Here is a 23,537-nt window from a genome sequence, read left to right as displayed (position 1 = left end):
ATAAAAGTAATAAAATACGGTTACATATGGGCCTGATGGCATAGGCCTGTAATCCCAGTTACTGGGGAGACTGAGGAAGGCTGAAAGTTCAAATCTAGCCTAGGCTGCAGATGAGTCCATGGTCATACCCTAACAGTATAATTGAGACTATCTCAAAACAAAAGTAAAGTCAGGGTCGGGGAATATAGTTCAGTAGCAAAGCCCTTGCCGAGTATGTGTAATGCCCTGGGTTCAAGCCTCAGGCTGAAAAGTAACCAACTCGTTAATTAAAATACAGAGAGGCTAATAGTATAGCTAAGCTGTAGATAGCTAAGCAGTAGAACGCTTGACTAGCATCGAAGTTGGATTCAATTCCCAGAACCACAAAATTAGATAAGTAACATATTTATCACTAATGATTGGGTGTAACAACTGAGGTCCACTGGACAGAAGCATAAAGAAGAGAGGATATTATTAGGAATCCCCCTCCTTTTTTTTGGGCGGGGGGGGGGGGGGGGGGGGGGGGGGGGGCAGGATTTTGCAATATAGCCCAGGCTGGCCTCAAATCAACAATCCTCTCATCCCCTGGAGTGCTTTGATTATAGGTTTGTCGCATGATCTGCTTCCAATTTTTAAATTCTGCATTTATGAGCAATTTGTCATCACTGCTAGTAGTTATAATGCAGCAGAACCAAAAGTACTGTCTATAGAAATCCACTGATCTCAAATTAGTCTTTCAATGAGGTTAACCAATCTCTTGGCTCTTTAGGACGCGCCAAAAGAATAGTTTTAACACTCAACCTCCTCTTCTTCTTACTACTTCGACTCCGCCCCATGGACTAAGAAACACTTGAAGACTTTACTCTTCTAATAATTTACACCCCTAATAGACCAGGATGGACTTTTAAACGAAGTTAACGATGGACAGAGAAAGTATAAGGACTCTGAAAACACTCCCACAACCCACTATCAAACATGTGCACAGATCACTGCTCATTTGATGCATGCAGACTCTCACCAGTCCCAACTGAAATCGAGTCAAAAGTGCCTACAGTGGCCTGAAAACACCCCAGGAGGGCCTCATTATGTTGTCTTTGCTAACAGTGAACTCTTGGAGCCTGGGTCCTCAGGAAAACTAACAAACTCAAAGGCAAGGCTAAGAAAGGACTACGTAAAAATGTAAAAAAACAAAAACAAAACAAAACTTGAAATTCACTTGGCAAATGGACTGACCAGATTCTCCCTAAATATGCACAATTTGCAAGGTGAAGAAGAGCAGGAGTGTAAACGGCAACTCCTGATTTTAGCTGAGAGTACACGAGAATACTTCACAGAAAAATAGTTCTCGTCTACCAGACATATGACCTTCAAAAATTTTAAGTCTCACCAGGAATGGTGGCACACACCCAGTGATCCCAGCACTATTCAGAAAGGAGTATGATGCAGGAACATTATGAAAATAAGAGGCCAGCTACATCTACAGAGTAAGTTCTAGGGCTCAAGTCAGACCCTGTGTCCATTTCTTTTAAGTCTTAGGCAGGAAGTTCTGTCATTATCAGCCCAACATTCTCTCTGCAGAGTACTAATAAACCTTTCTCTTGAAAAGAGCCCCTGAGCTCAGTCTCCACACCTACAAATGGAGTCGGCCTATAATCCTGAAGATTTTTTTTTCCAGTCGAAAATACTACACCTAATGGGGGAAAATATCGGCAGATTAGATACATTCCCATTCTCTTCCTGGAGATTTCTGGGTAGAGGCTGTGTAAGTTGAGCACTGGACTTTGACTCAAAGTTAGTTATAGGGCTGGAATGAAGCTCAGAGAAACAGCACCTGCTCACTATGCCCCAAGCCTCAAGTTTAATTTCAAGCACCAAAGAGGAAAATAAAACAGAAAAAACAAGCTCCATATATTTTATGTCCCTAAGAAACATCACTGCTCCACGTAAGTAGACAAATCCTCAAAACAAAACAGCATTCAATACCTAGCCTTGTATTTTTAGTTAACAATATTTGTGTTAAATGCTCAAAACATAAGTATCACTACCAAACTAGCCATGTGAAAGGTGAAACACCATCCAGATAGTTCATACACATTTGGGCATGTGACACTAAATGGCTGAAAATTCTCACCACATACAACATCCTAAAGTATGAGTTTCCCCCCCCTCCAGGTTTGCCAGGGGAGTATAATCTGATGATATATAACCCGCAGAAAACACTTATTTCAAAGGAATGTCAGAAGACAGAAAGAACCAAATGAATAACCAACAGAGTAAAATTCTTAGTGAGGACTATTAGAAAATACAAGCAGAGCCAATACTGAAACAACAACAAGAAAAATCGGTGCCAATTGTCCACTTTATGCTACTGAACGTAAATTTAAAAAAAAACACATTTGGGTGCAAAAAGTGCAATTTCATGAAAACGACCCGAAAAGGGGACCCATCAGTAAGTGACTCTTAATTAAAGTAGTAACTTTAAGTAGAAATACATCTGTCTTGATGCAACCTCTCCAAATTATTTTTAAAATGTTTTTTCAACTGGAAAATAGCTTCCCCCATACAGTCTTAACCGCTAAGATTTCAAAACAGTCTTTTACTTACACAATCTCTAAGAATACGGCATTGAAAACAGAAAATCCACCTAAAGCTTCACTGTCTTCACCCGGTATAAAACCGTGATTAATGATCCACACTAAATGTAAAAGGCAAAATGGAGTTGTACAAGAGTTTCTTGCCTATTTCAACTCCCGACAGCCACGCGCGCTTCACAGTGGCAGGCTACCCCAGCGCGGTCGCGGGCCGGCCGGGAGCCCCCGCCCAGCCCGGCGCAGCCCTGAGAGGAAGCGACGGGGAGGGCGGGCGGCTGGGGCTCCACCAGGCCCGGCCGGGCGGGCGGGGGAAGGGGGACTGGAGGCGGCGGGGCGCGCTTCCGGGGACTGCGCGGGCGGGGCCGCCGCCTCGGGCGCGGGGCCCCAGGTTAGGGGCCGGGGCCAGGGGCTGCCGGCCGAGAGCAGCAGGTGGGGCGCGACCGCGACCAGGCGACGGGCGGGTGGCCGGAAAAGTGCCGGCCGGCCGGGCCCGGAGCCGAGGCGGCTGGAGGGAATGCTCCTGCTCACCTCAAGGCGACGACTCCGAGTCCGGCCTCTTCGCGCTCAGGACGCCTGTCCACGAGTCCGCAAGCTCGGAGACGAGGACCGGCAGCTCCGCGGGAGACGGCGGACTGAGGAGAGAACCGACGGAGGACCGCGGGCGGCGGGCGGGGAGCGCGAGCGAACGAGGGCGGGCGGTGGCGGGAGGGCGGGGAGCGACGTGCGCGCCCCCGAGCGCCCTGCGGGCTCGAGCTGGCGCCAGTCGCGGCCCCGCTCACGCGCGCACACTCACAATTCATCCACGATTGCTCAAGAGCGCAACCACGCCCTAAAAGCAAGACTCTCAACCAATCGTTGCAGCCGCGTGGAGCATCACGGGAACTCCGGGGCTATAAAAGACCGAGTTGCTATTTTATACTCACGGAATCACTCATCCTTTAAGTGAGCTGGGTGGGGATGGGTGCGCCTGCGCTGTTTTAAAGCCCTGCCCCAAACTGCCAACACTTCGCGCAAGCGAAGTAGATCTTCCTTGCCTGATATTACGCGTGCGCACCTACAGGCCTAACCCCGGAAGACCATACGCTTGCGCAGTGAGAACTACGGTGACCGTACACCCGGTGGGGCGCTGGCCAGTCATGGCGGAACCTTGGTCTGGGCAGTTTTTGCAAGCTCTGCCCGCTATGGTGCTCGGAGCGCTGGGCACCCTGGGCAGCGAGTTCCTGCGGGAGTGGGAGACACAAGACATGCGAGTGACTCTCTTCAAGCTGCTCTTGCTGTGGTTGGTGTTAAGTCTCCTGGGCATCCAGCTGGCGTGGGGGTTCTACGGGAACACAGTGACCGGGTTGTATCACCGTCCAGGTGAGGCTCCCTACGAACCTCCGTGGCCTGGCTGCCCCTGCCACCATCTGTACCACTTGTTTCTCCTGTGTCCGCATAAACGGCCACTGATCCCCCAGAAGCCTCGTTGTACCCAGACTTGCACCCCCATATCATTTTACACCAGAATCCCCACCTGTCCATCATCACATTGTAACTGTTTCTCAAAAACCCTTACCAGAAAATACTACTAGTCCCTAGCATCCCACCCCCAATCTTTTAAACTGTACTGGTGGCCCCTGACCTGTCCTGAGCTAATGCCTGCTCAGATCCCCACCCTCAGCCTCCTGCAGCTCTGGGTGTGTTCCTGCCTCCAGGTCTGGGTGGCCAGAATGGATCCACACCTGATGGCTCCACACATTTCCCTTCATGGTGAGTAAATCTCTGTCTATCCCAACCCCATGCTTGACAGGCAGAGGACACTCCAGTGCTGGTGACAGGGAAGAGAATTCTCAGGATGTGAGTGCACCAGCTTAGTGGCCTTTGTAAGAATCCTCCAATTCTGCAGGTAGAGCTCAGGATTGGAGTTGGGTGTTTACCAGTGCCTTAGAGCCTCTTATCAGCATATTCAGTGGGGATGGATGGTGGTGCTACCATCATTTTAGAAAGATGAAGTGGCAGGTCTATTGGAAATAAATCCCTTGGTTGGTAAGTCCTTCATTAGGAAAGCAAGAGCATCTGTCCTAAGCAAGTACTGTAACATTGGAGCTATAACTCCCAACCTAACAGCCTCTATTCTTAGCACACTACCTCATCAAGTCAGCCTCCTAATCTCTGGAAAAAAAAAAAAAAAAAAAAAAAAAACAGCTTACTTATCAAGACATTTCATTCAGCCAATCTCTGAGCTTCTGCCAGGTCATAGGAGGTCCAGAAAACAAGGACAACCCAGACTCTGCACACAGGGGAAGCAAGAGATTTAGAGGGGAAATAAGTAGAAAAGCAAAGCTGCTCAGGGGAGCCCCATCCCCACACACCATAACACCTAAACTGAGACCAGAGAGAGAAGACAGCAGTTTACTGGTAAGAAAAAAAAAATGGGTAAAACAGGCCCACTGCAAGGACAAATGTGACAGACGTATTGGGAAACACTAGAGCATAGGAGGACCCTAGAGCAATTGAAGGACTGATTCAGCAAGACAGTGGCCTGATCTAATTTGCCTTTGTGACTGCCTGCTTAATGGCAAGTATTCATGGATAGACTATTCTGCTATCCATGAAGTAACCTTGCTTCTCTCCTTTATTTTCAGGGAAATGGCAGCAAATGAACCTCTCAAAACCCACAGAGAATAAGGGAAGGCAGCAGCAGAAGGGTCTCCAGAGACATCACTGGGTCTGCTGGCTCCTATGTTGCATCCTGCTGCTGCCCAGACCCCCTTGGACAACTGCAGAGGGCTTGGGGTTGGGGGACTGGAGTACCACAGTGCTTCCAGGGTGAGCCTCCATTGCCTCCAGCCTTGCTTCCAACAGCTCCAGGTACTGGGCAGGTGAAGTTCGTCTCTACCCTGGTGTGTTGCCCTAAGACTTCTGTCAAGGGTCAGAGCTGAGAAGCATTCTGGTTGGGGAGGTCAGCAGCCCCCTTTTCACTGTCTTTTTCCTGCCCTCCTCATGCCCTTGGGATATGATCTTATAGAGATTTGTCCTTCTAAGAGGAATCTTGAGGATAATCAGTTCTAAGATTTATAAGGCAAGTCTGTTCTCCCCTAAGCTCTGATTTCCTTGGCTTTGCTTTGTAGGCAAGAAGCCAGCAAATCCTGGCTAGGCTAGAGCACCAAACATGTACCTCCCTGGCCCAACTAGTCTTCTAGATCTGAGGCAGGCAGAGGAAGTTATCATTTCCTAACTGACCTGTTTCTCTGTTCTTTGGGGGCAAGTTGAGTACCTGAAAGACAGAGTGCACTAAGAGTCCCTGGTATTAACTGCCGTCTCCACTGCTCAAGTGCCCATGGGGTGTTTTGGTTTGTACCTTGTCCCCTCCTAGGGAGGTACTAAGCAGTCATTGTGCCCTACCTCCTTATCACTTCCCATCTTGACAAGGGCCTCATCTTAAGAGCCTGCTAGTATCGTTTCAGCCCTTAGGAATATCCGTAAGAGTGAGCCACAATCCAGATAGCCCTGGGCCCTTCACAGTGGGTCAGGAGAGGTTCCAAAGGGGTGGGTGGCAAATGTCCCCAGGAAAACACCAATTTCTGAGATCACTATGGTTCCTAAAAGCACTGTGGCCCTGGATCTGTCTTCTTCTCTAATGGTTATACTTCTGCCTGTCTCTGCTGGTTACTAGCTACCTCAGATGTCCCACTGTCTCTGTCAGATGTCACATAGCCTTCTGGCAACCTTTGTCTCCAAAGACTTTGTAGCAGGTGTACTATAAATGAAACCGTACTGAGCTCCTCATGCACAAGTACCTACTCCAGCAATGCATCTGTATGGCAGAAAGATGTTCTTCACAGCCTCAGGTCCACCCACTGACATCACTACAAAGAGTCAAGGTCTCACATTCCACCCCAGGAGTAACTGAAGATGTGGCATATTAAACACAGAAGTGTATCAGTTGTGTGGTTATTCCAACAAGACAAGGGTTGTATCAGTTGTGTGGTTATTCCAACAAGATAAGGGTGTGTGCACATGGGCAGCTGGTAAGGGATCTTGGGTGTGCTGTCCTCAGGATCCAAAATACAGTAATTTGCAGAGGTGGAGAACTGATGCCAGCTCCCTAGAGTGGTGGTAGGTTGTCCAAGAGGGGCAATATACCCATTAGTTTTTTTGGATTTGGGAGTGGGGGGCATTGGGAGAGTTGAATTAGTGTCTCATGTTGTCCAAGCTGGCCTTCAATTCAACATATTGCTGAGGATGACCCTGAACTCCTAACACTTTTGTCTCCAACTTGATGTGCTAGGATTACAGGGGTATGTTGCCACACCACATCTATATCTCTGTTAGTTCTTATATACATGGCCCCTTTCAAGGAAAGCCTCTCAGAACCTGTGTTGGAAGCCAAGAAGACAAGTATTGGATTGGCAGCCCAGGAACCCAGTGAACAAAAGAACAATAAAGCTAGAGACCATGGCAAGGAAGAAGGAAGGAAACTTTCTTATGATTTATTTTTATTTTATATGCATTGGTGTTTTGCCTGCATTTATGACTGTATGAGGATGTCAAATCACTTTGAGCTGGATAACAGACTTTTTTTTTTTTTTTTTTTTTTGGTTTTTCGAGACAGGGTTTCTCTGTGTAGCTTTGCGCCTTTCCTGGGACTCACTTGGTAGTCCAGGCTGGCCTCGAACTCACAGAGATCCGCCTGGCTCTGCCTCCCGAGTGCTGGGATTAAAGGCGTGCGCCACCACGCCCGGCTGATAACAGACAATTTTAAGCTGCCATGTGGGTGCTGGGAATTGAACCAGATCCTCTGGAAGAGCAACCAGTGTTCTTAACCACTGAGCCATCTCTCCAGCCCCAGAAGGAAACTTACTTTGATTTTTTTTTTTCCCCCACGTTAGTAAAGTACAGTTATTCACAACAAGAGCCAAGGTCAGCCCAAGTACCAAGCCTGCCATATCTTGCTGCTTCACAACAGGCTGAGCTGACTAGGGAATGTGGAAGGGTGAGTCTGTGTTTGCTTAGCCAGCCCTAAGTTTGCGCACAGGAACAACTCGGCCAACACTGAGTCAGACGTCATTTTTATCCAAGGAAAGGCAGGGTGTGCATTCATGGGGAGCAGAGTGGAGGAGGTACCTAAGCTCACACTGCCCACAGTAATAGCCCTTTGAAATTAGAGAAACCATGGTGAGGTAGGTTGGGCAGGTGTTATCCTCCAAAGGCAGATGTTTGTTATAGCCAGCACCTGGCAGAATAAGGTTAGTGGGATTGCGGACTAAAATAGAACATTAATTAAGGTGATTTGTTATTTTAAAAAATTGGGCCCTAAAGTTAGGATGGCTTGATAGAGAAGAATAGATGGGATGTTCTCCCGACCCTAACCAGACCACAGCAAACAGCATTCAGCTTCCACCCCACCCCCACCCCGACAGTTCTGCCTCACTGTTCTGACTAAGCACTATGGAATGCCTTCGAGGACAAGACTCCTGGGGGAAGGGCTTTTCCATGGGCCATCTTCACTTGAGAGTATAGTAGTTGGTGGGCACAAAGGGCATTTTGCTAACCACCATCATTTGCTGCTTCCGCCGAACCTCCACCAGCAGCTGTGTCCCTGGCCGACTGTACTTGAATGGCACATAACCCATTGCCACATTCTTCTTCAGGCTGGGTGAAGGGCAGCCACTGGTCACTGTGCCTGTCCAGGCATAGGCCATAGGTTAACACCACCCTGCCAGCCCAATATCCCTACCCTGGACACCCTGCCAGCCAGTGTCCCCATCCTAGACCACTTACCAATCACAGTGCCTTCTGTGCTCAGGATAGGACTGTGTGCTCTCATTGGGGCCCCTTCACATATCAACCCCACACGTCTCTTCTGCACCTCACCCTTCAGCTGGGGAACAATGATTTTGGCTCCTGGGAAGTCCATGGCAGTTCGGCGGCGCTTTCCTGGAACAGAATACACCAGATGTAAGCCATAACAAAGCCCTGGACACAGAAAGTCTTTACTACCAAGGTCCCAAGTGTCATCCATCAAGCATCACTTGGGCTCTATTCTTCCCCTGCACTACAGTCAGTCAATCAACCATCTCCTACCCCCTGGAAGCCATACTTAGGGTCCTCAGTTTATAATAGGGAAGTCACGGTAGCACCTTCAGGGAATGAAGGCTCGGCAAGGCTGAGTTACTTGTTCCAGCATATACAACCTTAGAAGTAGTTATGGGCTGGCTGGTCTCATTAAAAGGTGTTCTAATCTTCAGGACCCCTTGAAGGCTAGCCCAGCTCACCCAGTGTCCAGCTGAGGCTGCCTTCCACAGGTGTGGTCTGTTCATCAATGTCATTCCCATACAGACAGAGGCCTGCCTCCAAGCGCAGGCTGTCTCTGGCTGCTAGTCCTGCCAGCTTCACCTCTGGGTTTTTCAGCAAAGCAGTTGCCAAGTGGACTGCCCCTGCTGCTGGCACTGAGATCTGCACAAAGGACCAGAGAGCAGACAGGCAGTCACCCCTCTTGAATCCTGTACTTTTACCATTTTTGGTTGTACGGAAGTGAAACATTCTACCACTGCATTATATGCCCCATTTCCCCCTACCCCCACCCCTCTTTCTGAGACAGGTAGCCCAGGCTGACCTGTAACTTAGGATTCTCCTGTCTACTTCCAGGGTGCTGGGATCATAGACATGTGCCACCCCATGCCAAGCTTTACAACTATATTTTTTGTTTTGGGATTTTGTTTTGGCTTTATTTTCTCTGGGATAGGCTCTCATTATGTAGCCTTGCTTAGCTTGGAACTTACTATGGAAACCCAGCCCACCATGAACTAAGATGTTCCTGCTTCTATCTCCATAAGCACTGGGGTTACAGGTGTGAGAAACCATGGGGAATAACTACTTGTCAACATACCTCCACGCCATCTTCTCCTGTGTAGCCACAGCGGGTCACGCGACAGCCAGACACACCAAACACCTCCATCACAGCACTGGTCATGAAGGGCAGTTTCCTCAGATCATCTGTCACACCAGCCTGTAGCACTTGCGCTGCAGTGGGTCCTGGGCCCAAAGAGAATAACCCAGGATCTTGGACCCAACACCACCTAGACTATAGCCCTTGCTTAGGAAGCAGAACAGGTCCCAAGCAAGCCCAACTGTGCAGGAGGGGAGAGGATGTCCTTGTCCCTAGCCCATGGATAGCTTTGCAGAGAGGAGAGTGAAGATACTTAACTTTGGAATTATGGCATACAGATGTCACAGCATCCATACCTTCCTCTTGGAATATTATCCATGTTAAGCAGCAAATAAAGTCAGGAAGGCCAGGGCTGCCTCTAGCCCCAACCTGGCACTCTTACCTTGTAGAGCTAACAGGGCGTTATCTACCACCTCCAGGCCTACATCACTGCCCCTGTTCTGGAACTCCTTGACCTTGTCCTGAAATGAAAAACAGGAACATATCAGTGTTTGAAACCATTACTGAGCACCTACTATGGGTTGGACACTGCAGAACTGGGCAGTTAGATAGCAGGCTGGTTACCATCTTACAAGTCACACAGCTGCTAAATGGTAAGGATGACCTAAGCCCAAGTCTGTCTGTCACCTCATCTACCCTTACCAGAGGATGCTCATTTCAGGGTCAGGGTCAGCTTTATCTCCCACCTTCTCTAGTCCCCATCCCCAAACCCTGCTGTGCACCAGAGAGTACCTACTCTTTAGTCTATTGACTGTTCTTTTATTCTTTTTATTCTTTTTTTTTTTTTAATTTTTTAAATTTTTTTTTTTTTTGGGAGGGAGGGTTTTTCAAGACAGGGTTTCTCTGTGTAGCTTTGCACCTTTCCTGGATCTTGCTTAGTAGACCAGGCTGGCCTCAAACTCACAGAGATCCGCCTGGCTCTGCCTCCCGAGTGCTGGGATTAAAGGCGTGCGCCACCACCGCCTGGCGACTGTTGTTTTAGTAAGTCATTTTCTGAGCCCCTATCTGCACTGGGCACTGCTTTATAAACAAAGAATACCAAGTACCTAGAATAAAAGGCAGCTATACCTGCATGAGAGCCAAGTCCTTGTCCCAGCAGCCAGCGTTGGACACGACATACAGGTGCCCCTCTGAAGTATTGGTCACAATCAAGTCATCTAAGATGCCTCCAGCTTCATTTGTAAACAGTGACAGTATTCCCTAGCAGTAAAACAGAACATCCTTGTCTTCGAGTCCAGGACGCCAAAGCCAAGTGTGAGCCAGAAACATTCTTAGATTCACTCAGTTTCCATAAATTCATGAATGCAGTTCCGGGTAAAGTGTGCAAGGTAAGGCTCAAATCTAGGGTCTTTGATTTTCATTTGTCAAGTAATTTTTACTCCTCCCACTTTAGGGGACCTTCCCAGGTGAGTGGGATCCTTTGGCTCCCTCACTACTCAATTCTTAGAAATCCATTTCATGCTCTATGACACCTAGGAATTACTGCTTCACCCCATCCCAGTATCTCCACCCATGTGCCAACCTCCAGGATAAAGACCTCAAAGCCTCAAAGACCATCTTCATGATCCCACGGGCTCCCATCACATTCTTTAGCAATGGGTTCAAAACACTGTAAGGCTGGCCTTCTCCTTCTAACTGGATGGCCAAACCCTGAGATTGATAAGTCACGTGAGCCACCTAGAGATCTTGTAAAATCTAAGGTTCTGGCTCAGCAGGTTGAGAGCAGTGCCTAAGCATATTCCTAAGACAGTCCTAGAAAATGGAGAGGCTGCTGGTTTAGGGATCATGCTATAAATGTCAAAGGTATGGGCAGCATGAAAGGTCAAAGCATATAAACTTGGGTTTTTGGCCTTTCAAAACCAAATGTAGTAAGGCTGGGATAGTGCTTTTCCAAAGCTGGCTGGATATCTGGAAATGACCCAAAGACTCCTTCAAGATAGCAAGGCCTGAGAAGCTATACCTGACCTATCTTTGTGCCTCCTAAGCTTGAGACAAGAACTTAGCATTGAGAAAAATAAAATGGGCCCACCTGGTTAGGTCTTAGTTCCGCAATGTCTCCAACCACTATACTTTCCATCAGCTTCACTCGGTCACAACCAAATATCTTGGTCTAGGGAAAATATGGAAAGCCTCAGGCCACTGCATTATCTGCAATCTAAAAGGCTGCTAGGCAAGAGAGCGTCCTTCAGTTGTCCATACTGTAGTTCAGCCCAGAAGTGACTGTCTTTGGGTTCTGGAGATAGCAAAGGTCCTACCTTCTCATTTCTGCTATCCCTCCCAGCCTCCTGGGACTGAGCACAATCTAAGAATCCAAGGGGACCTAGCACCTTGCTAAGATACCCAACCAATTTCCAAACCAATACCCACACAGCAGATGAGAGTAGGTACAGCTCTAGCAAACCCAAGGGCAGGAGAGATCAGAGAAAAACAATCAGAAGACCTGAGTTAGTCAGCCCTCCAGTGTTCCTAACACTGCACTCTAAGATACCCTCCCACAAAGCTGAAGAGTACAATACTGTAGATGGGAAGGAAGGCCAGATCCCGCCCCGGCTCACCTGCAGCATGTGGGACACATCAAAGAGAGAACAGTGCTGGCGTGTATGCAGGTGTGAAACAACGTGACTGTCCTGGTATTGTACAGGCAGACTCCACCCCGCAAACGCCACCATTTTTCCTCCATGGGCCAGGTGGAAGTCATAGAGTGGAGTCCTGCGGAGCACATCCTGTGGACAGCCAGGCTTAAAGCCACCAGGGCCCAGTCCCATCAGCTTCCTCCCCCACCCTCCAAGACCAGTAACAAACCCCAGTGCCCTTCATCCCACCTGTACACAACTGAGTGGGCGGCTCTGGACCAAGGGTTGTGCCTGCAGACGAAAACCCAGAGGGGCCACCACGCTCACTGTCCGCTGCATTGTCACCCGCAACTGGTGCAGCCGGCACACCAAGGCCACTACTCTGCCAGGCACGCTGGGAGATGTAGTCCGAACCCCTGCTTGGACAGGTCTTTCTAGCCTGCAGGGGATAGGAAGGGAGGTGGAAAGCCCATAGGGCAGGCTGGGATTTAAACAGAGTGCTGACTCCTGATGGCCTCAGGCTCTTCCTCTAGCTAATAAAAGCAAGTCAGGCAGTTCAGAGCAGAACAAGCTGCCTAGAACCAGAATTGGGGGTTAGACCTCCCAGCCTCCAGAAGGTCAAAGTTCTGCAAATGGCTGAAAAGCCGGAATTACACATTCAGGTCAAATAGCCATGGGAGGTGGAGCATTCACTAGAGGGTGAAACCCTCTGGGCAGGCACAGTACCATCCTGTCCTGTCTTATTGTGGTCTCTTGATCTCCCACTGGGCACACACAAGCAGCAAACACAGTCACGTAGTCTACAAGTATTTATTTATCTTGCTGCACAGTAGGTCCAGTGCTGGGGTTTTGGAACACAGGGCTGAATTATGCATGCTCTCTGCCACCCCAGAATCCTCTTTACTCATGCATACTGCAGACCATTGTTCCCTGAACACAGCACTATGGTGAGCACCCTTTCAGCAAAAACTGAATGGGCTTAAACAATGATCTTGCAGATGAAGACACTACCTTCAAGAAGGCTGATTGGCAAGAATGAAGGGTAGCTACCAAAGGCTAGACTTTTCCAAAAAACTGTTGCACATACACATGTTCAATTTTCCAGGTCCAAGACACCTTGCAGCACCGCTTTATTATAGTTCCCAGGGGCACTGTCAGGAAGAACTAGAGGGAAACTGGATTTTATCACAAGAAAGAGCAGCAGCCTTCGTCATTTATGGTTGCTCGGGGCAGTGGAGGACCTCAGCTTCTCAAAGGCATCAGTGAAACCTTTACTTGGACACACTACCCCCAAGGTTGATCTCTCATCATCCTAAGCGGGACTGGCAAGGAGCAACTGGGAAGAGGGTCATTGACCTGCTTCCTGCTGAGTCTGATGACAAGTAGACTGGAGGTCTCATTCTCAGGCCCCAGCTGTGCCAAAAGCACCTGTCCAGAACTGACGAAGAACACATTTCAGGAACCAGCTCAGAGACTCAAGCACTCACGGTCCCCCAAACCCCAGCTCTGCCTCCTAGGCCAGTAATAGACAAATTTAAAGAGAAGCATTTTCTTTTTCTTTTCTTCCCCCACCCCCCAAAGACAGGGTCTTCCTGTGTACCCCTGACTGACCTGGGATTCACTGTGTAAAACCAGGATGGCCTTGAACTCACAAGTGCTGAGGTTAAAGGTGTGTGCCACCATGCAAGGATCTAAGACATTTTCTTTCTTTTTTCTTTTTGTTTTTTTTGTTTTGTTTTGTTTTTTGAGACAGGGTTTCTCTGTATAGTTTTGGTACCTGTCCTGGATCTCGCTCTGTAGACCAGGCTGGCCTCGAACTCACAGAGATCCGCCTGGCTCTGCCTCCTGAGTGCTGGGATTAAAGGTGTGCACCAACACTGCCCAGCGACATTTTCTTTTTTATGGATATAATACAAAAGAAAAAGGCCACCAGCAGAAGCAGAGGAATGAATAGGGGGCATCTCTTCCTCAAGCTTCCCGGGTCATGAGTGTCAAAACAGCAGTGGCCTTCCTAGGCTACACGAAACAGGTTTATCTCAACATGGGGAAAATGGAGGAAGACAGGGGTGTGCATACTGGCAGGAGAGGCAGGATGAACTCAGGGATTCTAAGTAGAACCTGGAACTTTTGAGAGGAAGAAACTGAATTTGCATGTCAGACAAAGACAGAAAATGCCCCCACAAAGAATTCATGCTAAAACAACAAGGTGAACTCAGGAATTCCTTTGACCCAGATAAAACTTGGATGTGGAGGGAACACACTTCAGCCTCTGGTAGCCAAACCACGCCTGGATGGGCCCAGAAGGCCAATGTCTCAAGTAGAAGCTGCTGCTCATGTGTAGGAGAGCAAATTCAGATCGTAGCAGCCATCCACCTGCAACACAAGAGACTATCAGTTCCAAGCTGTGCAAGGCAAATAAGCCAAGCAGAAGGAAGAGATCACTCACATCAAAGCGGCCGATCCTCGTGGAAGTGTGACTAGCCCGAATCATTTCTGTCAGTGCCCACATCTGCTGCACCTCGGAGGATACTCTGCTGGGGTCTGGGAGACCCTACACCCGAAGGAAGAAATGGTGGTCAAGAATTTCTCCCCAGCAGTGCCCTCAGAGATATAAGATATGGAGCACTCCAGCTGGAACCAGTAACATTTCCAAATAACTTACAGAATGTGTGATTGGGGCCTGATGTTCATCCAGTAAGCAATTCATGCCTACACCAGAGATGACTCAAATCCCACAGAACACCCAAGAAGAAAAGAACCATGGGCCCTGAGTCCAGTCTCAAATTTTTGTGGTGTTGGAAATTAAACCCAGCATCTTATCTTACCTAAAGTATTCTACCACTGAGTTGCATCCCCAGCTGGTCTTAGGATAGCCAGAGGCCCTTGTGTTCATTCTCCGGACATCAGAACCAAGTACATGTGGCTAATACCCAGTGTTAGCTTACCTCAAGGCGAGGAGTAGGCTGCTCACTGGACACTGGGTGGGAAAGCCACTTGGGGAAAGTCAAGGAGGGACTCTGCAAAGCAAAGGCATACTGTCCTAAGTGGGGCAGAATCTGAGAGCAAAGGCCCCTTTGAAAAAGCTCAGTGTAAGATCAAAGGGACGCTCAGATTGCTAAACTGTTCTGCTACGCAAAAGGAGAACCCAGGAACATAAGCAAAAAAGCATATCCCAGCACCTAAAAGTAGTGGGTGGTCTCAAAGGTTAGGGGATACTAAGACAGAGCCCCGCCTTTGATTATGAACTTGTGTATTCACACTCCTCCAACATTCATGAAGGCTTCCTTCTGAGTCTCACTATCCACCCCACCACCCACCCCAGTGCCCCATCTCTCCTAGCTTGCTAGGAGCGTTTTAGGTAAAGGGCTAGCCAGCAGGTTTTAGTCACTTACCTTCGGTCCCTGCTGGTAGATTTGCAGTTCCTCTACTGTGAAAGACAGCCATAGTGGTGATGGCTGCTGCAGTATCAGACGCAGCTCTAGTACTCTGGTCACATCACACAGCATCTGATACACATAAAAAATGAGCCTCTGAGCCGGGCTTGGTGGTGCACGCCTTTGATCTTAGCACTTGGGGGGCAGAGGCAGGCAGTTCCTTTTTCTGAGTTCAAGGCCAACCTGGTCTACAAAACAAGTTCCAGGAGAGCCAGGGCTACACAGAGAAACCCTGTCCCAAACAAAAAATAAATAAAATTGAAAAAAAAAATAGTTGGGCGGTGGTGGCGCAAGCCTTTAATCCCAGCACTTGGGAGGCAGAGGCAGACAGTTTCTTTTTCTGAGCTCAAGGCCAATATGGTCTGCAGAGTAAGTCCCGGGACAGCCAGGGCTACACAAAGAAACCCTGTCTCGAAAAGAAAACAAAACAAAAGATGACCCACTGAAGACTCAGCTCCCAATCAACAGTAAACCAAATGCTTCCCCAAGCCTTTGGAAAGGACAGAACAGTGGTCCCTCCAAAGTACCTGCATCATAGCCCAGCCCAATTTTGCCCCACTCTTCCCTCCTGTTATTCTGCCCAATCCCTAGGCAGGAAGTCCTCATCTAGGATTCCCTGGCCATGCTGAGACCCAGCTGACCTGGTGCTTGAACAGTGATACATACTCCTGGGCTCCCTCCTCACTGTGTGGGTCAGGCATCAAACAGTAGTCCCGCAGACAAGTTACCCACTTGGATGGTGTGTGTAGTGGAGTATGTTGACGAACACGGATGCTCAAGAAAGCTGTGTAGTAATTCTTAAATGTGATCTCCTGCAACTAGAATACATGCAACCCACCATGAGAAATGAGGCACCCGACACAATGACATAATCTTTTATTTGGAATTTACACTTTTGCTAAGCAAGTCAATAATTCTTGGGGCCAAATATAATTTTGCTTTCATAAACATGCTCACAGTCCAGTAAGTCATGCGAATAAACCATGCCAACATATCTGAGATGGTATCAGAGGTCAGAACCCTAACCCTGAGGAAAGCAGAAAATGGACATGTGAAGTCTGAAAGGATGATATTGCTAAGTGGAAAGCAAAGGTGGGTAAGCAATACTTTGGGCTAATGATATAGCTCAGCTGCTCAGTGCTTTTCTTATCTAGCATGTTTGAAGATTTTTTGCTAGATGCTCAGTACTGCATAAACCAGCTTTGTGATGCATACCTGTAATCCCAGTGCTTGGGAGGTAGAGGTAGAAGGATCAAAAGTTCATGATAAGCCTCAGCTATTCTTGACCATTCTGGGATTCATAAGAACACCCCCCCGCCGCATCAACCCAAAAGTAGCATATTTTTAAAAGTACCAGAGTAAGAGAATCTAAGAATCTTGTATGGAAAAGAATTGTAGTTCAACCTGGTAACAGCCGAGGATCTCTCCTTCTGTTTATCTCTCTGTCTGTCTCTGTCTCTCTCTTAACTAAGAAGGAATTAGCATACTAAGACCAGAATAAGAATAGTAGGATAGGGGGGCTGGAGAGATGACTCAGAGCTTAAGAGCACTGACTGCTCTACCAGAGGTCCTGAGTTCCATTCCCAGCAACCACATGATGGCTCACAACCATCTGCAATGAGATCTGGTGCCCTCTTCTGGACTGAAATCATACATGCTGTATACATTTAAAAAAAAAATAGTAGGATAGTTTGTTGCTCACACTGCATTGGCATGGGGGAGGCAATGGGCTGGGCAGACCTACAGTATCAACTGCCATAGCAGTAGTTTTCATCACTGGACGCCCATCAGAATCATCTATGAAACTTAAAAAAAAAAATACAGATATCGGGGCTGGAGAGATTGCTCAGGAGTTAAGAGCACTTGATGCTCTTGCAGAGAGCCAAGTTTGGTTCCCAGAACCTACATGGCCCCTTACAGCTGTTCATAACTCCAGTTCCAGGGGATTCAGAACTCTCTTCTGACCTCCACCAGTACTAAGTATGCACAAAGTATACAAGCATACATGCAAACAAAACACTCATACACATAAAATTAAACATTTAAAAAATAAAAATATAGATGTCAAAGAGCCACCTCAAACACACTGATTCAGATTTTCCAGGGTCAGATTAGGTTTCCCCCAGCCAGTGATAAGTAACATCTTGGGAGATAACCACATATTGTAACACAGAACACATAACGTCAAGAGAGTAAGTGAGGCACAGTCACAGGGTGGCTCAGAATGCTATGCTGTTAGAGGCGGGCTTTGTCCTGTGTTGAGGTCATGCAGTGCCCTGTCACCGGCAGCTGAGATAGAAGTGCAACTAGGGATTAGAAACAAGTCACTAGAGGGCCGGGCGGTGGTGGTGCACGCCTTTAATCCCAGCACTCGGGAGGCAGAGCCAGGTGGATCTCTGTGAGTTCGAGGCCAGCCTGGACTACCAAGTGAGTTCCAGGAAAGGCGCAAAGCTACACAGAGAAACCCTGTCTCGAAAAACCAAAAAAAAAAAAAAAAAAAAAAAGAAACAAGTCACTAGAAAGACCTAGAAGAAGGATGAGTTGCACCTGACCTGAGGCAGGAGCCATTGGAATGGGGAAGTTTACATCATTATTTAAGGATCCCAGCTATGATCAAAACCAAAATACCCTCTCACTTTTACTGAGGTTCATAATTGTATTTTCAGTGGTGTCCTGGACACGAGGAAGAGATGCTGAAGAGAACAGGACAGGAAATTCTAGTCTAATAAAGGCTGTATAAGCTACTGAATAGGGCCAGTTCGCAAAAGCAAGGGGAACTGCAGAGGTTATGAATGAGTAAATGCCTGGGAAACGGTTACTAGGTCTTCCCCGCCCTTGGTCGCGCCTACTAGGGGTCGCTCACCTCAAAAGGCGCGACGTTGGGAAAGGTGACATCGACGACCAGCACGCCAGGCCGACCTTGGTTGGTCCTCATGTCGCCCATTTGCAGGGCTACGGTGCTTTTCACATGACAGGGCACCAATACACGAGACATGATGCTGGCGGCAGAGATCAAACGCAATCACCGCTAACTGTTTCCAACTACTAGCTTTTACCAGCGTCACCTATCAAACCAAAAGAACTACAACTCCCAGGCGACTTAGCGCTTGCACAGGCCAGCCAATCACCGATGCTCAGGGCGGGTCGAGAGTCGGAAGTGTCTGCGGAAGTTCTTCCTCAACCAATCACCACGCGTCTGAGAGCCGCTCCCCGGCCGCTCCCGGCAACGGTCGAGCCATTCTTTATCCAAAGGATCCAGAATGCTTTGGGCCTGCTTAAACCTTTCTTAGATTCTGCTATTTTGTTAGGCCGGTAGTCCGTTAAGATATGTAAAGCCGTGAACACAAATGAGCATCACCCTGACATTAATCGAAAAAACGGGCAATACATTTTTAAAAAGAGCTCATAGCTCATTTGCTAGAGTGCTTACCGAGCATACGGAAAGCCCTGGATTGATCCCGAGTACCCCCCCCCCCAAAAAAAATAGGGATGTTGCCTCAGGCCTGTAACTCCAGCTATTTTGGAGTCGGAGGAAGGAGGATAAGTTTAAAGTCTTCTTCAACAATGCTATGAGTTCAAGAATGCCCCAAGAGAAAAGATACCCTATCTTAAAAAACACTGTAGGGGCTGGAGTGATGGTTAAGAACACTGGCTCCTCTTCCAAAGGACCTGGGTTCTTTCCGTTCCCAGCACCTACATGGCAAATGAAAGCTGTCAGTAACTTTGGTTCCAGAGGATCCGACGCCCTCTCCTGGCCTCCAAGGGCACTGAAGACACGTGTACATAGCTGTAACATGCAGGCAAAACACCAATACACACAAAATAAAAATAAATGAATTTAAAAAAAAAAAAAAAAGAAAGAAAGAAAGAAAGAACAACCAGCTGGGCAATGGTGGCGCACACCTTTAATCTCAGCGGCAGAGACAGGTAGATCTCTGTGAGTTCGAGGCCAGCCTGGTCTACAGAGCGAGTTCCAGGACAGTGAAAACCTGTCTCGAAAAACAATCAAACAAACAAAAATTAGCCCGAGTAGTGGGGCACACTTTTAATCCCAGCACTAGGGAGGCAAAGGTAGGCAGAGCTCTGAGTTCCAGGACAGCCTGGTTACAGTTCCTGTAACCCTATCCCAAAATAAAATAAAAGCAAAAAAGGTAACTTTTTTAAAAAGATGGTGTGAACTCGAAGGTAGTGGCACACACCTTTAATCCTAACAGAGGCAGGCGAATCTTTGAGTTCGAGGCCAGCATGGTCTACAGACCATGTTTCAGGACAGGCTCCAAAGCTAAACAGAGAAACCCTGTCTTAGACAAAAAGAAAAAAAGAAGTAGAAGAAAAAAAAGAAAACAGGCATTGGGCTGGAGAAATGGCTCAGTAGTTAAGAGCATTGGCTGCTCTTCCAGAGGCCCTGAGTTTCAATTCCCAGCAACCACATGGTGGTTCACAACCATCTGTTATGGGATCTGATTCCCTCTATCTGGTGTGAAGACAGGTCACTCATATACATAAAATAAATAAATATTTTTTAAAAAGAAAACAGATATTTATGCTATGATTCATAACAGTAGCAAAATTACAGTTGTGAAGTAGCAACAAAAATAATTTTATGGTTGGGGATCAGCACACCATGAGGAACTGTATTAAAGGGTCTTAGCATTAGGAAGGTTGAGAATCACTGTTCCAGAGGACCTGGATTCAATCCACAGTATCCACACGGTGGCTCACAATTGTCTGTAATTCCAGGCCAAGGGAATTAGCATCTTCTCCTGGCCCTCTGAACAATTACTTTTAAAAAATACAAAACACATCAGATACAATGGTGCAATCTTTTAGTCCCAATGCCAAGGGGTCAGAGGCAGAAGTAGGCTAATCACTAGGAATTTGAAATTTGAAGTCTACAAAGAGCCCTGTCTAAAAAAAAAAAGAAAGAAAGAAAAAAGGAATACAGACATGTGGTGTGTGGGGATTTACTCCTGTAATCCTAGCTATACTGTAAAATTTAGTTAAAAAAATTAATTAAGCCAGGCATGGTGATCCTTTACTTAACCTAGGATTGGGAAGGTGGAAGCAGAATCAGAAAGATCAGAGGATCAAGGCTAATCTCAATTATGTACCAAGTGTCAGACTAGCCTGGGCTATGTGAGGTCCTACCTAAGAAAGGAAGAAAGCAAACCAGCCAATAAATATGTTGGTTGGGGAAGAGACAAATAATTGGTTTGGAATTTGTTTGGTTTTTAAGACAAGATCTCACTATGGATGTGGGTGAGGCTAGCCTCAGAGATCCACCTGCCTCTGCCTTCTAAATGCTGGGATTAAAGGTGTACACCACCACATCAATCTACCAAGCTTTCTTTTTACTTTTTATATTGAGACACTTGGGAGCATTTAAGATACTGAAGTATACAGCCGGGTGGTGGTGGTCCACGCCTTTACTCCCAGCACTTGGGAGGCAGAGCCAGGTGGATCTCTGTGAATTCGAGGCCAGCCTGGGCTACAGAGTGAGTTCCAGGAAAGGTGCAAAGCTACACAGAGAAACCTTGTCTCAAAAAAAAAAAAAAAAAAAAAAAAGACACTTAAAGTATAAGGATCAGGAATTTGAGGCCATGAAGTAGGAGAGATGGCTTAGCAGTTAAAAGCCCTTGAAGCTTTTCCCGAGGACTGAGTTTGGTTTGCAAAATTAAACTCATCAAGCTGGTCAGAGCTGCCTATAGCTACAATGCCCTCTTCTGGCCTCTAAGGGAAATCTATACTTGGTGCACATACCCCTACATGGACACACATACATACAAATAATTTAAAATTAAGCCAGGCAATGGTGGCACACTCCTTTAATCCCAGCACTAGGGTGTTGGGGAATATTATTTTAAGGTGTGTTACTTTTGTTTATGTTGCATTTGTTTTTTTTGTTTTTTTTTTTTTTTTTTGGTTTTTCGAGACAGGGTTTCTCTGTGTAGCTTTGCGCCTTTCCTGGAACTCACTTGGTAGCCCAGGCTGGCCTTGAACTCACAGCGATCCGCCTGGCTCTGCCTCCCAAGTGCTGGGATTAAAGGCGTGCGCCACCACCGCCCGGCATATGTTGCATTTGTTTAAATCTGTGAAGCTGTGTTATTACTGTACCTAGCTAAAACACCCACTAATAATCTAATAAAGAACTGAACGGCCATTAGCAAGGCAGGAGAAAGGATAGGCGGGACTGGCAGGCAGAGAGAATAGATAGAAGGAGAAATCTGGGAAGGAGAAGGTAGCCAGAGAAGGAGGAGGACTACCGGGATCAGCCACCCAGCTACACAGCAAGTCACCAAGTAAAAGTAAGATTTACAGAAATAAGTGAATAGGAAAAGACCCAAGGAAAAAGGTAGATGGGGTAATTTAAGTTAAGGAGCGCTAGCAAGAAACAAGCCAAGCTAAGGCTGGACATTTATAAGTAATAATAAGTCTCTATGGGTGATTTATTTGGAAGCTGGGTTGCAGACCCCCAAAGAGCAAAAACAACCAACAACACTAGGGAGGTGGAGGCAGGCAGATCTCTGAGTTCAAGGCCACCCTGGTCTACAGAGGAGTTCCAGGGACAGCCAGGGCTACACAGAGAAACCCTGTCTCAAAAAATAAGAAAACAAAACCCCAAAAGATAGAAAGAAAGGAGTAGGAAAAATGGCTCAACAGTTAAGAGCACTTGCTGCTCTTGGAGAATACAGAGTTTTGTGTATAGATGTTTTTTTCTGTATATACATGTATATGCCATGTGGGTACCTGATCCCTGTAGAGATCAAAAGAGGGCATCAGATCCTCTGGAACTGGAGTTACAAATGATTATGTGGATGCTGGGTATTGGAGTCTGGACCTCTAGAAGAGCACCTAGTGCTCTTAACCATTGAGCCCTCTCTCCAGGCCCCACAGCTCTTCTTTGAGAAACCCACATCCATGCTCTCAGGTGTGTCTTGTCTCTCCTTTTGAGTACCTTCCTTTTTCCTAACCCTTGTGTTTAATAGTTTATTAAAATATCTTTATTACTTGGGTGGTGGTGGTACATGTCTTTAATCCTAGCACTCAGGAAGCAGAGGCAGGGAGATCTCTGTGAATTCAAGGCTAGCCTGGTCTACAGAGCATGCTCCAGGACAGCCAAGGCTACACAGAGAAACCCTGTCTTAAAAAAACAAACAAGTGCTCGCTTCGGCAGCACATATACTAAAATTGGAACGATACAGAGAAGATTAGCATGGCCCCTGCGCAAGGATGACACGCAAATTCGTGAAGCGTTCCATATTTAAAAAAACAAAACAAAACAAAACAAACAAACGCCGGTCGGTGGTGGCGCACGCCCTTAATCCCAGCACTCGCGAGGCAGAGCCAGGCAGATCTCTGTGAGTTCGAGGCCAGCCTGGGCTACAGAGTGAGTTCCAGGAAAAGGCACAAAGCTACACAGAGAAACCCTGTCTCGAAAAACCAAAACAAACAAACAAACAAACAAACAAACCAACAAACAAACTTTATTAGCCATCAGTAGTGGGCTTTTATTCCCAGCACTCAGGAGGCAGAGGCAGACAGATCTCTGTGAGTTTGAGGCCAACCTGGTCTACATAGTGAGTTCTAAGACAGCTGGAGCTACATAATGAGACTTGTCTTGAGGAAAAAAAAACTTTATTAAACACCAACTCACATTTTTTTAAAGGTGGAAAATTTTGTCACCATAAGCCTATAATCCCAGAAGTTAGGATGTAGAGACAGGAGGATCAGGAATTCAAGCAAGTTCTAGGCTGACCTCGGCTACCTAAGACCTTGTTTTATAAAGGAGCTAGAGATCCTGGGAAATGGTTCAGTGAGTAAGAAAGAGCACTTGCTCTGCAAGCTTGAGGACCTGAGTTCAAATCCCCAGAACCCATGTTTAAAAAATAAAAAAATCTGAGCATAATTGTGCATGCCTGTAACCCTAGCATTTGGGAGGGTGGAGACAAGCAGATTCTGGGAGTTCAGTGGCCAGCCAGCCTACCCAAAACAGGGAGCTTCTGGCTCAGTGAGAGACCGTATTACAAGA

General features: G+C 47.2%; 4 protein-coding genes and 1 non-coding gene across 8 annotated transcripts in view; 2 read left to right on the top strand and 3 right to left on the bottom strand.

Annotated features, from left to right (window-relative positions):
• Rhoa (ras homolog family member A) overlaps positions 1–3,262 on the bottom strand; it is a 34,515-nt gene extending 31,253 nt beyond the window's left edge. The window contains exon 1 of one of the 2 annotated variants that reach the window (XM_052720920.1): positions 3,099–3,262. The gene's annotated coding sequence lies outside the window, so the exon portion shown is untranslated. The remainder of the gene's footprint in view (positions 1–3,098) is intronic. The other variant, XM_052720916.1, reaches the window with a different exon arrangement.
• A 147-nt stretch (positions 3,263–3,409) lies between these two features.
• On the top strand, positions 3,410–6,491 carry Tcta (T cell leukemia translocation altered). 2 transcript variants are annotated; one of them, XM_052720935.1, is made up of 3 exons: positions 3,410–3,929; positions 4,265–4,319; positions 5,195–6,491. In XM_052720935.1, the coding sequence occupies exons 1-3, from the start codon at positions 3,707–3,709 to the stop codon at positions 5,235–5,237; spliced, it is 321 nt and encodes a 106-aa protein (XP_052576895.1). In that variant the 5' UTR covers positions 3,410–3,706; the 3' UTR covers positions 5,238–6,491. The 2 variants fall into 2 exon arrangements, with proteins under 2 accessions (XP_052576895.1, XP_052576890.1); XM_052720930.1 differs by lacking the exon at positions 4,265–4,319.
• Positions 6,492–7,604: 1,113 nt separating this feature from the next.
• On the bottom strand, positions 7,605–12,753 carry Amt (aminomethyltransferase). Of its 2 annotated transcripts, none has more exons than XM_052720843.1 (9): positions 12,324–12,753; positions 12,057–12,239; positions 11,531–11,611; positions 10,570–10,701; positions 9,884–9,962; positions 9,442–9,587; positions 8,828–9,008; positions 8,334–8,489; positions 7,605–8,235 (listed from the first exon to the last, which is right to left on the bottom strand). In XM_052720843.1, the coding sequence occupies exons 1-9, from the start codon at positions 12,411–12,413 to the stop codon at positions 8,057–8,059; spliced, it is 1,227 nt and encodes a 408-aa protein (XP_052576803.1). In that variant the 5' UTR covers positions 12,414–12,753; the 3' UTR covers positions 7,605–8,056. The 2 variants fall into 2 exon arrangements, with proteins under 2 accessions (XP_052576803.1, XP_052576811.1); XM_052720851.1 differs by having other exon boundaries at positions 12,057–12,224.
• A 117-nt stretch (positions 12,754–12,870) lies between these two features.
• Positions 12,871–18,582, bottom strand: Nicn1 (nicolin 1, tubulin polyglutamylase complex subunit). The gene is made up of 6 exons (XM_052720886.1): positions 18,372–18,582; positions 16,150–16,326; positions 15,467–15,580; positions 15,020–15,091; positions 14,521–14,625; positions 12,871–14,447 (listed from the first exon to the last, which is right to left on the bottom strand). The coding sequence occupies exons 1-6, from the start codon at positions 18,501–18,503 to the stop codon at positions 14,406–14,408; spliced, it is 642 nt and encodes a 213-aa protein (XP_052576846.1). The 5' UTR covers positions 18,504–18,582; the 3' UTR covers positions 12,871–14,405.
• A 4,084-nt stretch (positions 18,583–22,666) lies between these two features.
• LOC128106097 (U6 spliceosomal RNA) lies at positions 22,667–22,773 on the top strand. The gene has a single exon (XR_008216600.1). It is a non-coding gene; the product is annotated as a U6 spliceosomal RNA (small nuclear RNA).
• Positions 22,774–23,537: the final 764 nt, after the last annotated feature.

The sequence above is a fragment of the Peromyscus californicus genome, unplaced genomic scaffold, assembly GCF_007827085.1.
Source record: "Peromyscus californicus insignis strain IS unplaced genomic scaffold, ASM782708v3 Scaffold_11__1_contigs__length_118956290, whole genome shotgun sequence".
Classification (NCBI taxonomy): Eukaryota; Metazoa; Chordata; class Mammalia; order Rodentia; family Cricetidae; genus Peromyscus; species Peromyscus californicus.
Note: the sequence above shows the minus strand (reverse complement) of the source record. Positions and strands in the feature narration are given on the sequence as shown.